A 20,470-nucleotide genomic window follows, 5' to 3' on the forward strand; every position below is an offset into this window, starting at 1 on the left:
TCATATCTTGGGTCACAAATCAAGCCTCGGTAAATTTAAGAAAATTGAAATCATATGAAGTATCTTTTCTGACCACAATGCTATGATACTAGATATCAATTACAGGGGGAAAAATGTAAAAAATACAGACACGTGGAGTCTAAACAATACACTACTAAATAACCAAGAGATCAATGAAGAAATCAAAGAGGAAATCAGAAAATACCTAGAAACAAATTAGCTTTGAAAACATGATGACCCAAAACTTATGAGATGCAGAAAAAGCAGTTCTAAGAGGGAAGTTTATAACAATACAAACCTACCTCAAGAAACATCTCAAATAAACAACCTAACCTTACACCTAAAGCAATTAGAGAAAGAAGAATAAAAAAAGACCAAGTTAGCAAAAGGAAAGAAATCATAAAGATCAGATCAGAAATAAATGAAAAAGAAATGAAGGAAACGATAGCAAAGATCAATAAAAGTAAAAGCTGGTTCTTTGAGAAGATAAACAAAATTGATAAACCATTAGCCAGACTCATCAAGAAAAAAAGGGAGAAGACTCAAATCAATAGAATTAGAAATGAAAAAGGAGAAGTAACAACTGACACTGCAGAAGTACAAAGGATCATGAGAGATTACTACAAGCAACTATATGCCAGTAAAATGGACAACCTGGAAGAAATAGACACATTCTAAGAAAAGCACAACTTCCAAGACTGAACCAGGAAGAAATAGAAAATATAAACAGACCAATCACAGGCACTGAAATTGAAACTGTGATTAAAATCTTCCAACAAACAAAAGACCAGGATCAGATGGCTTCACAGGCGAATTCTATCAAACATTTAGAGAAGAGCTAGCACCTATCCTTCTCAAACTCTTCCACAATATAGCAGAGGGAGGAACACTCCCAAACTCATTCTATGAGGCCACTATCACCCTGATACCAAAACCAGACAAAGATGTCAGAAAAACAGAAAACTACAGGCCAATATCACTGATGAACACAGACGCAATAATCCTCAACAAAATACTAGCAAACAGAATCCAATAGCACATTAAAAGGATCATACACCATGATCAAGTGGGGTTTATCCCAGGAGTGCAAGGATTCTTCAATATACGCAAATCAATCAATGTGATACATCATATTAACAAATTGAAAGAGAAAAAACATAAGATCATCTCAATAGATGCAGAGAAAGCTTTTGACAAAATTCAACACCCATTTATGATAAAAACTCTCCACAAAGTAGGCATAGAGGGAACATACCTCAACATAATAAAGGCCATATATGACAAACCCACAGCCAACATCATTCTCAATGGTGAAAAACTGAAACCATTTCCTCTAAGATCAGGAACAAGATAAGGTTGCCCACTCTCACCACTCTTATATCAACATTCTTTTGGAAGTTTTAGCCACAGCAATCAGAGAAGAAAAAGAAATAAAAGGAATCCAAATCGGAAAAGAAGAAGTAAAACTGCCACTGTTTGCAGTTTACATGATACTATACATAGAGAATCCTAAAGATGTTACCAGAAAACTACTAGAACTAATCAATGAATTTGGTAAAGTTGCAGGATACAAAATTAATATGCAGAAGTCTCTTGCATTCCTATACCCTAATGATGAAATTTCTGAAAGAGAAATTAAGGAAACACTCCCATTTACCATTGTGACAGGAAGAATAAAATACCTAGGAATAAACCTACCTACGGAGACAAAAGACCTGTATGCAGAAAATTATAAGACACTGATGAAAGAAATTAAAGATGATACAAACAGATGGAGAGATATACCATGTTCTTGGATTGGAAGAATCAATGTTGTGAACATGACTATACTACCCAAAGCAATCTACAGATTCAATGCAATCTCTATGAAACTACCAATGACATTTTTCACACAACTAGAACCAAAAATTTCACAGTTTGTTTGGAAACACAGAAGACCCTAAATAGCCGAAGCAATTTTTTTTGACATCTTTATTGGAGTATAATTGCTTTACAATGGTGTGTTAGTTTCTGCTTTATAACGAAGTGAATTAGCTGGACATATACATATATTCCCATATCTCCTCCTTCTTGCATCTCCCTCCCACCCTCCCTCTTCCACCCCTCTAGGTGGACACAAAGTACCAAGCTGATCGCCCTGCACTATGCAGCTGCTTCCCACTAGCTATCTATTTTACGTTTGGCAGTGTATATATGTCCATGCCACTCTCTCACTTCGTCCCAGCTTATCCTTTCCCCTCCCTGCGTCCTCAAGTCCATTCATCTACATCTGTGTCTTTATTCCTGCCCTGCCCCTAGGTTCTTCAGAACCATTTTTTTTTAGATTCCATATATATGTGTTAGCATACGGTATTTGTTTTTCTCTTTCTGACTTACTTCACTCTGTATGACAGACTCTAGGTCCATCCACCTCACTACAAATAACTCAATTTCGTTTCTTTTTATGGCTGAGTAATATTCCATTGTTTATATGTGCCACATCTTCTTTATCCATTCATCTGTTGATGAACACTTAGGTTGCTATCAGCTCACTGCTTTGTGAATCATATACATATGATTCATTTTGTTATACAGCAGCAACTAACACAACATTGTAAAGCAATTATACTCCAATAAAGATGTTAAAAAAAAAAAAAGAAAGGTAAGAACAGCACAGGGTGCTGAGTAACAATCAACACTACATTATGAAGGAAAAAAAATACTGCTGAACAATGTAATTTTTGTTGGTAACAGATGACAAGTCTAATGGATTTTGGATACCAAGCAACATAACATGTATTGACCTTAGAAAGTCTTTTGATTCCACTCCTGGCAATGACCTACTCATTAGCGAGCTTGAAAAATATGGTTCAGACCATATACAATTGGCACTAGAGGATGATATTGACAAATTAGGTTTTGATAGTTCAATAAGATCCAGAGGCAGGGAAGCACACTGTGTTGTGTTTCTCAAGGGACTGACCTAATGCTGATGCTCTTTAATATTTTCATCAGTACTCAGTGGGTATAAGGCAAATATGCCTGTTCATTACAGGAAAATACAGTAATGAAAATTTTCAACCCGGAGATAAGAAATTCCATAATATATGGTAGCTAGTTTTAACTTTCTCCAGCAAAAGAAAATAGATCTAGAAGAGTATATGAAAGATGGGCAGAGGAAGACACTAGTCTTTGACACATACTATCTTCTAGGATAAGGCAAAAAGGAGGTCATAGGGAGTTATGGTGGAGAGCACATAAATGATAGGGATCTCAGAAAAGGAGCTCTGTGTAGGTATAAAGATTAAGGCAACTAGTGGAAAAGGCTGAAAAGTCATTTACAAATATAACTGCAGGTCAAAATCTGATGGTGATATGTGACCCGCAATCTAATATACCTGTTGGAAAAAAGTACAGTGAGGCGCAAATTGCAAAATATGCCTCAGGAGTGCGTTTAACGCAAGCACTCAGCAAAGAAGGTGAACTAATCGGCTAAAATGGATAGCATTCATCATGGCAATTTTTCCTCTGAGGGTAAATATTTAAGGAGTTGAATGTGGATGGAGGCTTGATGGATGCTACCCTGGTGCAAAAGCATATAAAATACTCAGAAATCAAGAACATTCAACAAAATGCAGTCTAAGAAGGCAAATGTTTTGTAACAAACCAAAAACCATGATAGAGGTCCCCAGGTGATCATGAGGAAATTGTGGGGCAATTGTGGGGATCCCAGAATGGATTATGTCATTTTTAGTCCCTGGGAAGAAAGAAAAGGTGAGAGAGCAAGAAATAGATTTGGCTGAAGTGACAATTCCCCAGAGCCCTGGAAAGAACATTGGAATGCTTTTACAAAAGTCCACATCTAGCCAGATCACAGAATCCTAATGACAAGTACTGAAAACTGCATGATTGTGTAGAAGTGCAATTTGGAAAGCCCTAAAATAAGAAAAGACACAAAAAGTAAAGAGGAAAACATTCTTCAATGAGTTAAGGCAACGAAGGAGGCTGAAGGAAAGAAAAACATGCTTTTCTAGCCAACCCTCTTGCTCCTCACCCCAACCCCTCCCATCATCCCTTGCAGGGCTACAACCAGATGACAACCAGGAAAAACTTGTAATAAAAGCGAATTCTGTGGACCTGAAAAGAACAAAATTAAGGGGTATTAGGAGCACACAGTTGTTAATCTTTATCTCACGTAGGTCTTAGCTCTTAGATTTCTTACTGAGGATTATTTGGGCACCTGTGAAGCTTTGAGAAGAGAGGCTGTAACTTTTCTAATCCTAGTAATATCTTTTAAAATAAATTTATTTTTAAATTTCATAATACGTTAACACATGCTTATTATTAAAAATATAGAGAGAAGTATATAAAGCAAAATGTGTTCCTTCACATTGTCAATCCAAATCCCCTCTGGAGAGCTAGAGCTAATCAGTATTATCAGTTTGTAGTGTGTCCTCCCAGATCTGTTTCTGTATGTTTATACACACACACACACACACACGCACACACGCACACACATTTTTAAAAACTATATAGACTGGAGATTGGCTCATGTCAGTACATATAGTTCTGTCTCAATCCTTTTAACAACTGCATATCTCATAGTATTGATATGCCAGTTTATTTAGCCACTGGCCTAATTGATAGAAAATGAGATTGTTTTCCATCTTTTCTAGCATAAACAATGCTGTGATGAGCATCTTCATATGCACAAATTTGGGCACATATTGAGTATTTCTATAGGAGAGGAGACATTCCTAAAAGTGGAATTTCTTGGCATACACATTAGAAGTTTTGATAGAAGCTGCCAAATTGTCATCCAGAATTCCTGTTAAAATTTATTCTCAAGAGTATATGAGATTTCTTTCATCAGTGTTTTGTAGTTTTCTGAATACGAGTATTTTGCCTCCGTAGGTATTTTATTCTTTTTGTTGCAATCATAAATGGGATTGTTCCTTAATTTCTCTTTCTGATTTTTCACTGTTAGTGTATAGGAATGCCAGAAATTTCTGTGCATTAATTTTGTATCCTGCAACCTTACCAAATTCACTTATTAGTTCTAGTAGTTTTCTGGTGGCATCTTTAGGATTTTCTATGCATAGTATCATGTCATCTGCAAACAGTGACAGTTTTACTTCTTCGTTTCCAATTTGTATTCCTTTTGTTTCTTTCTCTTCTCTTAGTGCCATAGCTAGGAATCCCTATCAAACTACCAAAGGCATTCTTCACAGAATTAGAACAAAAAATTTTACAATTTGTATGGAAACACAAAAGACCCTGACTAGCCAAAGCAATACTGAGAAAGAAAAATGAAGCTGGAGGAATCAGTCTCCCTGACTTCAAACTATACTACAAAGCTACAGTAATCAAGACAGTATGGTACTGGCACAAAAACAGAAATATAGATCAGTGGAACAGGATAGAAAGCCCAGAGATAAACCCACACACATATGGTCACCTAATTTATGACAAAGGAGGCAAGAAAATACAATGGAGAAAAGACAGCCTCTGCAATAAGTGGTGCTGGGAAAACTGGACAGCTATATGTAAAAGAATGAAATTAGAACACTCTCTAACACCACACACAAAAGTAAACTCTAAATGGATTAGAGACCTAAGTGTAAGACTGGACACTATAAAGCTTTTAGAGGAAAACATAGGAAAAACACTCTTTGACATAAACCACAGCAAGATCTTTTTTGACCCACATCCTAGAGTAATGAAAATAAAAGCGAAAACAAACAAATGGGACCTAATGAAACTTAAAAGCTTTTGCGCAGCAAAGGAAGCCATAAACCAGATGAAACGACAACCCTCAGAATGGGAGAAAATATTTGCAAATGAAACATTGGACAAAAGATTAATCTCCAAAATATACAAACAGCTCATGGAGCTCAATATCAAAAAAAAATAATTAAAAAATGGGTCGAAGACCTAAATAGACATTTCACCAAAGAAGAAACACAGATGGCCAAGAAGCACATGAAAAGATGCTTAACATCACTAATTATTAGAGAAATGCAAATCAAAACTACAATGAGGTATCACCTCACACTGATCAGAATGGCCATTATTAAAAAATCTACAAACAATAAATGCTGGAGAGGGTGTGGTGAAAAGGGAACCCTCCTGCACTGTTGGTGGGAATGTAAATTGATACAGCCACTATGAAGAACAGTGTGGAGGTTCCTTAAAAAACTACAAATAGAACTACCATATGACTCAGCAATCCCACTACTGGGCATATACCCTGAGAAAACCATAATTCAAAAAGAGGCATGTACCACAATATTCATTGCAGCACTATTTACAATAGCCAGGACATGGAAGCAACCTAAGTGTCCATCGACAGATGAATGGATGAAGAAGATGTGGCACATATATACAATGGAATATTACTCAGCCATAAAAAGAAACGAAATTGAGTTATTTGTAGTGAGATGGATGGACCTAGAGTCTGTCATACAGACTGAAGTAAGTCAGAAAGGGAAAAACAAATACCGTATGCTAACGCATATATATGGAAACTAAAAAAAAAAAAAAAAAAACTGGTCATGAAGAACCCAGGGGCAAGATGGGAACAAAGATGCAGACCTACTAGAGAATGGACTTGAGGACACGGGGAGGGGGAAGGCTAAGCTGGGACAAAGTGAGAGAGTGGCATGGACATATATACACTACCAAATGTGAAATAGATAGCTAGTGGGAAGCAGCTGCATAGCACAGGGAGATCAGCTCGGTGCTTTGTGACCACCTAGAGGGGTGGGATAGGGAGGGTGGGAGGGAGACACAAGAGGTTGGGGATATGGGGATATATGTATGCATATGGGTGATTCACTTTGTTGTCCAATAGAAACTAACACAGCATTGTGAAGCAATTATACTCCAATAAAGATGTATAAAAAATAAAATAAAAGTAAAGTAAAAAAGTAAAATAAAAAAAAAGAGTATATGAGAGTATCTCTTTCGCTATACCATCAACAACCCTGGATGTTATCTTTTTTCCCCTTTCTGAGAAGCAAAAATAATGCTATTTTTTTCATTTGGATCTGTATTTTCCTATTACCAGTACCTAGGGGCTTTTCATATGATAATTAGCCATTTATATTTTTTTTCTGTAAATTTCTTGTTCAAAGATCCTTATTCATTTGGCTGTTGGCTTGTTTATCTTTTCCTTGTTGGTTTTATATTAGTTCTTTGTAATTATGTATATTAACCCTTTGTCATATATGGTATAGTTATTTTCTTCTAGACTTTCACTTGTCTTTTATTTTCTGTAATATCTTAAAATTATCTTTCTATAGGATTTTCTGTTTAGAAAACCAACAATTTTTCAAATTCTAGTATTAAATTGTCTTATTTTTGAATAGAATAAAATTTATACCATTTTACATTCTCTGTTATGTACATATAGCTAATCTTTCTGACCAATGTATTATTAAAGCTGAGCCATACTTTACCTGTTGAGTTGTGAATTCTTTTCTAAAGCACTTAAAGGTAGTTTTCACTCACTTCAAAATCCTATATTTTATGACATTTTAGCCAGGCCCTCCAGGTCACATGCCTACCTTTAGGAATCATGCTGCTAATGGGTGCTATGAACCAATCTACCTTCATCGAGCCCCAGACAGACGAGACAGCAACACATACTTGCATTAAGACTCTTAAGCCATCTTGAACTGCTGCTATTTCACTGTCCTGTACAGGACTTAAGTGGCATAAAGTAAATGAAACTCTTCATCCAGGCCTCAAGAGAAAAGTATATGGTTAGAGGGGCCAAAACTCTGTGTCCCATTCCACCCCAAAACCCGTCAAGCACGTCCAATGGCAACAGAATCTGTTGTATAAAATGTGCCAATTTATGCCACAGTTTATTAGCTTGCCATGTAACTGAAAAAAGCAAAGAACTCATGATTAGCTGACAGATTTACAGACTACATACCCACTACTCATCACTACAATTTCAGAGCCAAGCATGGCTGTAAATAGGTTTTCTTCATTTTCAAACACTGCAGATAATATTTGGTAAAACATTCAAATTCCCTGGCTCCCTTCCACATTTGCTGTCTTCCCAAAGCTTAGGCCCCATATGGAAAGACAAAAAAAGCTGAATATTCAGAGGGCCTTTATCCCCAGCCCCCTCCCCTGTGTACACAATGTACACGGTCATTGCACCATCTTGTGGCCATGCCTATAAACTGCACATTCCTTGCTAGTAGGCAACCTGCCAAGATCCTCTCTGCTGAAACCTTGCAAAACATCCATCACCATCTTGTCTTCTTTTTTTCTCTTTCCAGCCACCAAACTGGAAAGGAAAGTCTGTGCTAGCAAGGCTTACCCACTGTGTTTCCTAAGTCCTTCTCTCTCTCTCTCTCTCTCTGGCCTGTCAGGACGGCCTCAATGCCTCAATCAGCTCTAACAACTCAATCAGAAATCCTGAAAGTCAGAAGAGTGACTTCCAGAATAAATTCTTCACAAAGGTACTGTTTCTTTCAATCACCAATATCACCTACCCATAGACATAGCAGGTCTATGTTTGATTTTTAAACAACTCCCCTATAATCCTGCATAGCCTCTGAAGAACTATTAAGAGGCAGAAGAACCCAAGGAAGAGTCCTCATTAAAAACAACAGCGACAAATCAAAAAAATCAGCTTAAACACTGCGGAAGAAAATCACCTGTCAGCTCCATAAGATGGCGTTTCTCTGAGGGCTGTGACGATATGACATATTTAAAGGAGTAACAATGTTTGGTTCAAAGTACACTGAGTCAAACAGGGAAGTCTGACACACTCAAGCAGGGTTGAAGGATACAGGTTATATTTTTCTACTGTGAAGGAGTAAGGAGCATTTGATTACTGGCTCTAAAGTATGGGGGTTGAGTCAAAGCCACTGTGTTGGCTTTGTAATGAACCCACTTGCCTAGGCCAAGCTACATTTCCCAGTATTCCCTTTTCCGGATGTTTCAGCTAGAGTGGTCCCCAAGACAGATTCAGAAAGGAAGCAGCAACCATGTTGCACACCTTGTCGCTTATCTGCTGGCTCACCTTGTTGCTGTAAGGATGCGACTGGGCCTGCAACTGTTCCATCTTTCCCTGTATCCTCCTTCAGCTTCTCCAACTTCTGGACCGGGTATGCACTTTGTGACAAAGTGTCCTGGCCTCTTCAGGACAGCCATGCTATCAAGGTCAAGGCAACAAGTACTGGCATGGGTTTCAATCCATCCTCATGAGTTCCACCACATTCTTGCTTTCCTCCACTTTACATCCATCTTTCCTTCCCAACTGCCTGCCCTGTGGACTTTAAGCTTCAGCATCAGACATAAAGATAACTACGTTACAAAGATGACCGAACCAGCTCCCACAACTGTGTCTTGCCAAATTCCTAAAACAAATCTCTTTATAGATAGATAGATATCCTTGTGGTTCTGCTTCTCTGATTTAACCTCTGACTGATAGAGCCACATTACGGATGGACCACACACAAAGAAACTCACTACACCACGAACGGCCCTTGAACTTAAGTGAAGCTTTCCCAAGAATATAATTCAATGAAGAAAGCCCCAATACATTTCCTCACAGGAAAAAATCTAATCCAAACACACAGGTCTTGTGATGGGCAAGTCAATAATAGGAGACAGAAGATGCCTAAAAAAGCACACTTTTACCCTAAAGAATATATTTACGGTTCAGTAAGGGAGATAAGGCAGGCACACAAAAAATAAAATTCAAGGCAGTATGTGATAAGTTCCGGAAGAGAGGTTAAAAGTGTTGTCAGATTATCTTCCTGACCAAGGATCCACTATCAAACTGTATATAGAAATGACCACAAACATCCTACTGCATCACCTCTAAGGATATGCCTACGGTTCTCAAGTTTTCCAAAGGGTATATAAATCAAAGAGAACAACATCCTATCAAGTCACATAAAAGCTTATTTATCGCTGGAAGAGAGCTCTTAGAGAGGAGTTCCCAGGTTGGGAGGCTGCCCAAGGCCAGGGACCAGGATGCTGGGTCATGTGCATTGGGGCCTGTTAAGAACTCAGTGAATGGCTGAGTTGGGGCAGCACCCCCTGCTATACGCAGCCGCCATATTCTCAAGAACTAGCAGCTCAAGGACTGATGTTAGACCGCTGATGGTCCAGAGCTGCCTGGAGAGGAAAATCCAAGATAGAGAACATAGAGATCAGGATTGTTCTTTCCATTACAAATGACCCTTCATGATAACAGCCTTTGCAGCAGAATTCATTTCAATATCCCTCAGTCAATTAATTCATCAACAAATATGTATTGAGTACCTAAAATGTGCTCCCTTTCTCCTCTGACGCACTGCCTCTGTGCAGCTAGCTCCGTCTCATCCTTCATGTTGCAGTTTAAATGTCACCTCCCAAAGGAGTCTTCCTTGTTCACCCTGAATATTTCTTCTTTGTTACCCTTTATCACTTTCCTCTATACATTTCTTTCATGGCATTTAGCATGGTCTGGCATAATAATTGACTTGTAAACTATTTTGATTAGTATCAGTCTCCAATGCTAGACTGTAAGCTCCCCAAGAGCGGGGCGGTCATATCTCTTCCATTTATATCTGAATATCCTAGATGAGCACACACCCGGGCATATAGTAGGTTAAATATTTGTTGAATGAATGACTACCAGGGCACTGGACCTATGAAAATGACTGGGACAGGCCATACCCATGCTTTCCTGGGGCTCACATCCCATCAGAGGAGGGAAATGGGCAACCAGAAGAATGAATGGTAGAAATGGCCTCAGACAGCTTAACTCATCACCCCTTAAAGATACTCTTACCCCTATCAAGTTTGTGAAGTGCATATAAATCAAAGAGGACAAGGTCCTGTGCATTCATGCAAAAGACTATTTGCTATTCTGGGATGAGTGCTGAGATGGGGGTTGACATGGAGGCTGGGGGGAGCACAGGAGAGAGATGACTAAATCCAGGTAGGAGGGGGTCAGGGAAGACTTGCCGGAAGTGGTGACATCGAAGCAGAGTCTGAAAGAGGAGCAGAGATTACCTGTGCTAAGAGGGTGCCTTTATGTGTGTGCGTTATTGGGTGGGGGAACATGCGACAGTGATAGAAAAGGCAAGAGTGAGGGGGATACGGAATAGCATTTAAGGCAGAGAGAACAGCATGTGTCAAATGCCTCTAGATGAAATGAGAGATGATGGGAGAACTCAAATAGCTCCTCTTGGCTGCTGCCTGGAGTGTGAGGGGCAGGTGTTAACACAGGCAAGTGCCAGATCCTGAAAGGCCTTGAATGCCAGACTAAAGATCTTAGAACGACACTCCAAGATAGTCGCTGAGTGGGCTTTATTTACAACTGTATCATTTTGTTGGTTATATGCAACCAGGGATTAAAATTAAATGCATGAAGTAATGCTAAAATTTAGTACTAATACTAAAGATAATCATAGTTTTCAGGACAAAAACTGGAACTTATGGACTGACAATGGATTAGAATAATAGAAATCATGATCGTCACGGAAAATGCACAGCCTGCGGCTGATGTGTTCATTGCCTGTACTAGAGTCAACACACAGGGAATTCTGAGTACAGAGCCAAGTACACTTTGCGCATCTGCTAAATAGTGATTCCCAGCATTGTTGAGGATAGCCATTGTTCTTATCTATCCAAAAAGGGTACCTGCCAAATTTACACAGATATTACTGTGTCCAACAAAGTACCCAGTAGGTGTAAAATACAATACTGGACCCCATGAGGGGAGAGTAAGAGAAAAATAGAAAGAAAAAATATATAGAAATCTAGTTTCTGCAGGGATTTGGGGAAATATTTCCTTTTAGTGATAGTGAATTCAATTACTGGGTAACTTAGCAGAATTCACTGAATGGTTGGGGTGGGGGAAGAATGTAAAACATTACCAAGAAACACAGTGTAGGTGTTCCATTAAAAGTTTCTGAATGAATAAAACAAATTAGTCCAAAATAATAAATTGCTTCAGTGCTAGAAATGTTTACCCGTATTAATCCAATCAAACTGCAAAGAACCAGAACTCTGTTCTAAAATGCTTTGCATGTTTTAACTCATTTAATTATTACCACAAATCTATGGAGTAAGTACTATTATAATTTCAATTTTAGAAATGAGGAAAGTTAGGATCGGAAAGATGAAGTCATTTACCCTAGGTCACACAGCTAATAGGCCAAGGCTTATTAGAGTTCATTAAAACTCTGTTAAGATGGCAATCAGCCAAAATAAGATTTTCTATAGAGCCTGTTAGAATATATGATATCTCAAAAACTTCCATTCAAATTCATTTTGCAAGTCCGATGCCTGGGACAAGAACTTTAGCCTGAAGCAAAAGTTCAAGTTCAAGTCAGGTGGCATTCAATGATGAGCATGGGCAGAGAGTGGGGGTCAGATTATAGAGAGCTTTGTGTATTTAGCTGATGAGTGCGGACTTCCATCTGAGGACGGTGCAGAGCTCCCAGCACTTTCTGAGAAGAGCAGTGCGGTGATCAGACATACGATTTTGGACAGTAGCTCTCCAATGTAACTGCGCGTCTTAGAATCTCCTTACGGTCATTTTAGAATCTCACCCAAAAAGGCAGGATCTCTCGCTTTGTACCAGAGATTCTGATTCAGAACCTCTGCAGTGGGGCCCAGGGAATCTGCGTCTTTAAACAAACACATCAGGGAAGCTCCTGAGGCCACAGGTCCATGGATTAGGTCTTGAGATGCAGTTTTAGGAAGATGAGTGTGGTGGTCAAGAAAGAGGCTGAGGGCAGGAGAATAGTTAAGAAGGTATTGTGACCATTCAGGTGGGTTACATAGAAACCTGACCTTGAGTGGGAGTGCTGGTGAGTGGGAGTGCTGGTAAGTGGGAGTGCCTTGTCAAGTTCCCTGGAGTTTGGGGGAAGCATGTTTCCAACAGCGACAGATGCTGAAGAGCATTGGGTAACTACTGATGACTGTTTAGGTCAAACTCATTCTTGATAAGTCCTGTTCATCTTAACAAGTCAGTGCTGAGGCTCCTTACTTAACCTTCCTTCTTACCTGTTCACTTTTGCAAAGCCTAAATCTGCCTCTTGGGTCAAATTCACGAAGTCTTTGCCACGTAATCCCAAGGCCCTTGATGGACGCATGGTCCTGCTCTAGCTAGTTTCAGGGACAGAAGACCTTTTTCGGGCCTGAGAGAAAAAACCACTCTTGTGTTTGAATTAACCTCTCTTGTGTTTCCTTGAAAAAGCTGGTGAGGTCGGGCTCCAGTTGGCTGATTAGGGCCTATCAAGCTATGGTTAAAGCACTCGCTGCTAAGACTTGACAATTCCTTTCAGGTCCTCCTGAGTCACATGAAATCCAGTAGAGCATTTTTAAGTCACAAAAACTGTTAAACTTTTCTTAGGCCCAGTTAGGCATCAGTAAATCTTACTGAGCTTTGTGAAGTCACAAGATTTAACCAGGCACAATGAGAATAGAATTTACACAATTTAGTGAGACTTGATGAGGTTTATTGAACCTTATCCTGCCCTTCAGGCAATAAGATCAAAATTTTAAAATTCAAATGAGAGGGAAGCAAACTATTCTATTTCTTTTCTTTTTTTAAAAGTGAAGTGAACTACCTGAATTTACAAGACTTGTGTGTCCCCTTCCCTGAGGGCCCTTCATGACTGCTAACGTGATAAACTAGGAGGTGCTTTTAATGGGTTACTCTCCTTCCTCTCTCCTAGGTGGCATAGATGCATTTTAATAGGGTCTTCTGCAGAGGCTGCTTTCACCCAGAGTAGAGACTTGGACTGTGGGAATTCCAAGCACCCACCCAGACCGGTGAGGGAGGCAGCTAGATCTTTGGGGCCCTCTGGGATCTCACTGTGAAGACAGGCCCATACTCTGACAATGTTGGGTGGGGAGGTGGGTGGGAAAGGAAGGGGCCTGCTGGTGAGTCATCTTTGGTAAGTGCACTAAAGTAGGTCCCCAATCAGTCAGGGACATCATGCATTTTCACTGCTGGAGGGAGTATGGGTGACTCACTTGGCATTTTGTGGATTAGATCTTTCAGGAGATCTGTCACTGGTTACATTCAAAACTCAGAAGTAAACCTTAGGGTAGGTCTTTTATACATTTAATTATGTAACCTTTGTTATAGATATATATTTTTTTAATTAGAAAAGTTTTTTTTTTAATCACAACAGGACATATACTACTTTTGGCTTATTTTCTTGCCAGCACTTTCAATTCTTCATCTCAGAGTCAGTCTTTAGCTATCAAAGACACAGGCATCCATCAGACATCTAGGTTTCAAACTCGTAGCAATAATAATGATAGTGCCATCAAATACGTATTAAGCTTATATTATGTCAGGCACTGTTCTAAGTGCTTTACAAATATGAACTCATTTAGTTCTCACAACAACCCTCTGAAGTTGGAGCTATTATTTTCTCCATTTACAGGGGAGGAAACTGGGGCATGGAAGGGTTAGTGACTTCCCCAAGGTCACAGACCTGGTAAATAGTGGGGCTGGGATTCAAACCCAGGCAGTATGGATCCAGAGCCAACATTCTCAACCTGTAACATCAGCAGTAATCAGTTTGGGGGCTTAGGGGCTTAGGGTCAACCATCCACTATATTCCTATTTTGGAAGGAAAACCAGGATACATTGTTGAGCTTAAAAAAATGGAAACTGAGTAACATTGAAAACTATATGGTTTCATTTTTGTTATCAATATTATATGTGTGTGGGGAGAGAGAAGGGGGGATTAGATTTGAATGTGAAAAGGACAAGGAGGTCTGGAAGAAATCATATAATTATACTAGTTACTTTGGGGGAGTGAGAATTGTGTAGGTAATTGGTCATTTCATTTTTTATTTACATGTTTCTATATCATTTGCAGTTTTTACAACCATGTAATCAAACACACACACCCACTGAAGAACGAATTAAGCTTTTAACTATACTCTCTGGCACAGCATTTGGTTTAGATTTCCTTAATCCTTTGAGGAAAGATCAGATTCTTCCCTGTTCTTAGGCCTAATGTGGTGCATTTCATATAATAGTAGGTACCCCATAAACGTTGGTGTGTTGTTGGTTTATTGGGAAGTGTGTTGTTTGAATCACACCCTTCTGTTCTCTCTGACTCTGGAATCATTATAAACTCTGCCAAGATTTTACTATTTGGGAAATTTTGATTGGCTCTCTAGCTCAGAGGTTGACCAATTTTTTTCTCTCAAGGGCGAGAAAATAAATATTTTAGGTTTCCGGCCATTAGATGTATGTTGCAACTGCTCCTGCCTCTGGGGTATGAGAACAGCCAGAGGAAATATGCAAAGAAAAGGGCATGGCCGTGTTCTAATACACTGTTATTTACAAAAGCAGGTGGAGAGCCACATTTGGCCCCAGGTCTGTCCTTTTGGGACCCCTGCTCAAACAGTGTCACTTGCACTGACAAACAGCTGATTTGCTTTGTCCTCAAGACAGTTTTCTCCTGCAGTTCTAAAGGCTAGTTCTGAAGGTCTGATTGATGTGTTATAAATTTACTTTAGGATTTTTGAGGTCTTGATCTAATTCCTTTGATGTTTAAAACTGTCAACTCACTTCACTTTGGCCATTTGAGAGATTAGGATTGCCTTATTCCACAATCCCATGGGGTTATATTTGGAGTCAGCATAGCTGCGTCTTGTTAGACTCTTTAGAAAACACCTGGGCTTTGTTTATTTGCTTGGTTTAATCCCTAGTGAAGACAAGAGAGCAGTACTCCTCAGCACAGGGCAAGAAAGCTGGGAGTTGCATATCACCAGCCTGGACTACAATGTTGGTCTCTTCTGTGTCTCAGGCATGGGGAGAATGCAGTTGTCTAAAGCCTGTCCTGTGATGTTTTATGGCTCTTTTGGGCTACCTCAGTAGACCCTTTGCTCAGCTTCTGTGTCCAGAAGGATAGGGCAGGTTTTCAACATTTTCCCCACTTCAGTAAGTACTCTCCAAGAGTAGCCTCCTGGAGGGTAAAGGGAAATAATCTTTATTTCCTAGATATTTCAAGTTCTTGACCTCTACATTCCTGTTCACAGTTCCTCCCAAGGGGAAGCCATGGGACCCTTTTGCAGTCAGGACCTTTGACCACCCGATTATTGCTCAATGAACAGTTGATGGGCAGAATTTTTAAAGTATGAATAGCTTGCAGGCTGAGTATAGTTAAACCCCCCAAATTTTGTAGCTTTCTTCCCTCTAATCCTATGAACTGACATCTAAATTCTCTTTTCAAAAGGGCAAGAACAAATCATCCCCATCCATAGTCCTAACCATAAGTTTGTTTGGAAAGATATGTACATTGAATACAATTAGAGCATATTGTCTTCATAACTTTAAAAGCCAATACTTTAATGCTCACCTTTAACGTCTATCCTAGACAGAGGGGATAGATTAAAAAATAAAAGTGCTATTTTTCTTTTCAACATGTGCTTAGATGTGCGAGTATCTCCTTTAATAATTTTTAAATTAAAACACTCACATATTTCATTTGCATAGCATAATGGACTGAATGTTTGTCTCCACCAAATTCATATGTTGAAACTCTAATCCCAGTGTGATGGTATGTGGAGGTGTGGTCTTTGGGAGGTGATTAGGTCATGAGGGCAGAGCCCTCATGAATGGGATTAGTGCCCTTATAAGAAAAAGCCAGAGAGTTAGCTAGCTACTTTCTGTGATATGAGGACACAGCAAGAAGACAGACTTCTGCAACTAAGAGGGCCTTCATCAGAACCCGACCATACTGGCCACCTGAGCTCAGACTTTCAGCTTCCAGAACTGTAGGAAATAAGTTTCTGTTGTTGATAAGCCACTCAGTTTATGGTATTTTGTTATAGCAGCCCAAGCTGACTAAAATGCACACTCAACTTTGTCTTTCATTGACAACTTTGTTTTATTCAAAGGAGGACACACTGCGGGCTCCCAGAAGGAAGCACCCAAAATTAAGGCCATTTGGGTGTGCTAGATTAGAATGGCTCATCTCATTTCCATACCTGGTGGCTGAGAGGACAAAAAGAAACTCCTTGAGAAAAGAAAATTCTCTCTGTGATGTCATAATGTCTAGTGGCTGCAAACCTTGAAATCACGAAATTACTCAGAGCCTGTAATTTAAAGTTTATTTCATATCTATTGTTAAATTACACAAAAATCAGTGAATGGTTTGTAAAGCTACACCACTGGAAAGATGTTTACAGTCAAAATCATGGGATTTACATGATGGTGACCAAAATGTATATTTATAACGTCCCCTATATACAATAAATCAGTATAGACAGAGAAAATGCACTTAATCTCTGCAAACCATGCACACCACAGCAATAACACAAAATATTTTTTTCTGTAACCAGCTTTTCCACTGGCTCGGGCTTCAACCTGCTTTCCAGCAGTACCTATCAGTTTTAAGAGCAAACAATATCAATCAAAACAAAACAAAATTGAAATACCACAGTGATCTACAGAATCATTAGTTTAAAAACACAAAGTACACAAAATAGTTTCACTCTAAAACAGTTTGACTTCAAGATGTTTTGGATTTTGAAAATTTTTTTCCTTTCAGTTTTCCAGTTCTCAGATTCCCAGGACTGCGATACTGTCGGACAAAACAAAATTTAGATCTACTGATACAAGTGCAGAGTCTAGAACATTTATTTTTTAACCAAGTACTCAGCTTCTTGTCCAGCTTGTGGCCTTATTATTACAGATGAAACTAGATCATGCAAATGAGCAGATTGTACAAGATGTGACTTTATGGTCACACTTCTAAGCATGTCCCTCGTGAAAACATAAATGCCACTTCCAGTTGCCTTTTTGATTGACAGCCAGGGGCTTAGCATAAGTCCTTATGAAAGGATAGCAAAACCCGTAAAATGGAAACTGCCCAGAATCAGGATGCCTGCTTGCACGGGGGGTTACATCCTTCCTTGTGCCCTGCGCAATTCGCAGTTGATACCCTAAAAGTATTTCTGCACAGACTTCCAATACCAAATCACTTTCTTCAATCCATATGCTTCTGATGTTTAACCTCAATGCAGAACACTCCTGCCTTTTGTTTTCTCAAATCAAAACCTGGTACACGGTTCACCCAAAGTATGGAGGTAAAGCTTTTGGTGTTACTGAATAATGCTGACTATCCTAGTGCTTCTTCTAGCCTTGTTTTTTCTCTTGTAATTGTCTATACTCTGTCAACATGAAAAAGAACTAATGGGCTAGAAAATAGCGAGCCCAACTGGAAACATTACAATAAAAATGCACAAAAAGTAAATAACAATTTATTCACATTCAGGTTTAATTCTATCTGATCAAGAATAATAACTTGAGCAATATTTTAAGACACATTATCCTGTTCAAGAGTTTCTTGATAAGGACCTCACTACACAAACATTGATAAGACAATTCTACAGAAAGAAAGTCCCGACTTTAATCCAGGATTATATTATCACAATGAATTCAGCAACACACCATTTAGATGATGAAGAAAGATTCTAAAACGGGTTAGTTTGGAATGAGCACAACTCGGAGAAGCTTTAAAATGAATGAGAAGCAGTGCCAAAAAGAGTCCAGAATTGTTGAAATTACAGTGCCCAGAAATCATCTGGAAATTAGATCTTTGCATTGGTACTCCATTTGGAAAAAGTGTTTTATTTAATATGAGATACACCCTGTTTAAAACCTTTAAATAGTAGAAGGCAGAAAAAGTTTAAAATTTTAAACATCTCTGAAATAACAAGATATGAGTCCCGTTCTACTCGAAAGCCAATATTTTTACATAAAACTACCCATGTTTGGGAGAGAAGTTTTTCATTTTCTACAGTTTGGTAAACTCTACCATCAGTTCTTATTCTTTTAAAATAGATTCCTTGTTAAAATCAGAAGAAAATGAACAGTTTCGTGTTTAATTTTAGTTTCTTTTGTGTTATATTCATGCTTACCCCTGGAAAAAAATGTTTGCTTCCAAGACTGGGTTTCAACAGTGTATCATGAATAATGTAAAGTCCATTTCTTAGCTATAAGTTAAACGGCCACATTTTATGTTTTCATTTTGTCTCTATGACTAATTTAAGAACTTCTGAAAATATCTAAACAGCAATTTCTGATGAGTCTGGTTTGCCTTTTGGATTTTATAAATTCCCCACGAACAAAAAAGAAAAAAAGACAATTTAATTACATATTGAAATTTGTTTTACCCACGCACAGTAGAACACTGAATTGAAAGGCAACTGTAAAGGCAACATCTTAACTTTTGTAACTTCCAAACTTAAGGAAGCAGGATGTGTTTGGACACTCTCATGTTTGAAGACTTGCCCTATTTTGACTGGCGCTTTGGGAGAAGTGTGCAAAAGCCTTTGGGAGCCATTTAGCGCCATTTCTCTACACTGCCTATGTAGTCATGGGTGCCGTTGCTGGTGTTGCCATCGCTCTGCTCTTGGCCAGGGCTCTGCTTCTGGCTTTCCCGATTCTCCTTCGGGCTCGGATTCTGACCCGAGCTCTGAGTCAGATTCTGAATCAGATTCGGAATCAGATTCTGAGTCACATTCTGACTGGCATTTAGGTTTGGGGTCTGACTCGGATTCTGGCTCTGGCCCTGACTCTGGCTCTGGAAATGGGTCTGAAGGAACCTTCCCTTCAGAAATTTGCGTTGTTCCTGACGCTTCCGCCTAGCTTCCTGATGCTCTTTCTGCCTCATAAACTGATACCTTTGCAAAAAGAGATCCTTTGCATAGCTGTACAATTCCATATCCAGAAAATTCAGTCCCTCAATACGCTTTTGGATTTCCTCATTGATCTCTACGCTAGAGGCCCTAGTGGTGTTATATTGGGTAAACGGCGAAATAAAGTTCATGTTGAAGGTTTTCTCAAACAGATACTGGGTCTTCCGCTGAAACTCGGTGAGGCCGAAGAACGCCATGTGCTTCAGATTCGATTTGGCGCTTTCCAGGAGGACCTTGTTCCTCTGCTTTTCGGGCATGACCGACAGGTTGTAGCAGCCGACGAGGGTCAGGTCAGAAAGCATGCGCACCTGGCGGTTGTTGGCTAGGTTATAGGGACAGTCCATGAACTCTTTCAGGGGGCAGCCAGACCAGTCGTCTCCAGTGTAGCAGCTGGGCAGCTCTTCGGAGGTTGGGGGCCTTCCATCGCAGACATGTAGGGACGCTTTCCATGTCGCCCCTCTCTGGACATGCCTCCACTCACTCAGGTACCGGGACACTGGGTCACGGAGGATGGTGATGTAGTGGAAGTTCCTATGGACAAAGCACAAAGGCCAACGGTCAGGGATTCGGGTGACATAAGTGGAGTCCGGGAGGTGCATGGCATATGTGATGTTCACTGGTCAGGAAGGAAGGCAAAAGGGAAATGATGGCGATCTGGTGGCAGTTGTCCTGTGAACTGTGCTATCGTCCCCTCTCTGAGTCCCACTAGCCAGTCCAGAGAGCTCATTTTTCACCCAATTCGCTGGTACTGCAGCTAAAGCACTACATCCGCGGAAACTCCCCTCCC

At 39.5% G+C, this 20,470-nt stretch overlaps 1 protein-coding gene across 3 annotated transcripts in view; it reads right to left on the reverse strand.

The window, feature by feature from the left end:
• Window positions 1-19,328: 19,328 nt before the first annotated feature.
• The window catches only part of HS6ST2 (heparan sulfate 6-O-sulfotransferase 2), a gene marked incomplete at both ends in the record, with an annotated part of 289,043 nt that continues 287,901 nt past the window's right edge, over window positions 19,329-20,470 (reverse strand). For all 3 annotated transcript variants that reach the window (XM_082865356.1, XM_082865355.1, XM_082865354.1), the window contains one exon: window positions 19,329-20,214. In XM_082865356.1, coding sequence (XP_082721482.1) covers window positions 19,329-20,214 — 886 coding nt within the window. The remainder of the gene's footprint in view (window positions 20,215-20,470) is intronic.

The sequence above is a fragment of the Leucopleurus acutus genome (genome assembly GCF_964270905.1).
Source record: "Leucopleurus acutus genome assembly, chromosome: X".
Taxonomy (NCBI): Eukaryota; Metazoa; Chordata; class Mammalia; order Artiodactyla; family Delphinidae; genus Leucopleurus; species Leucopleurus acutus.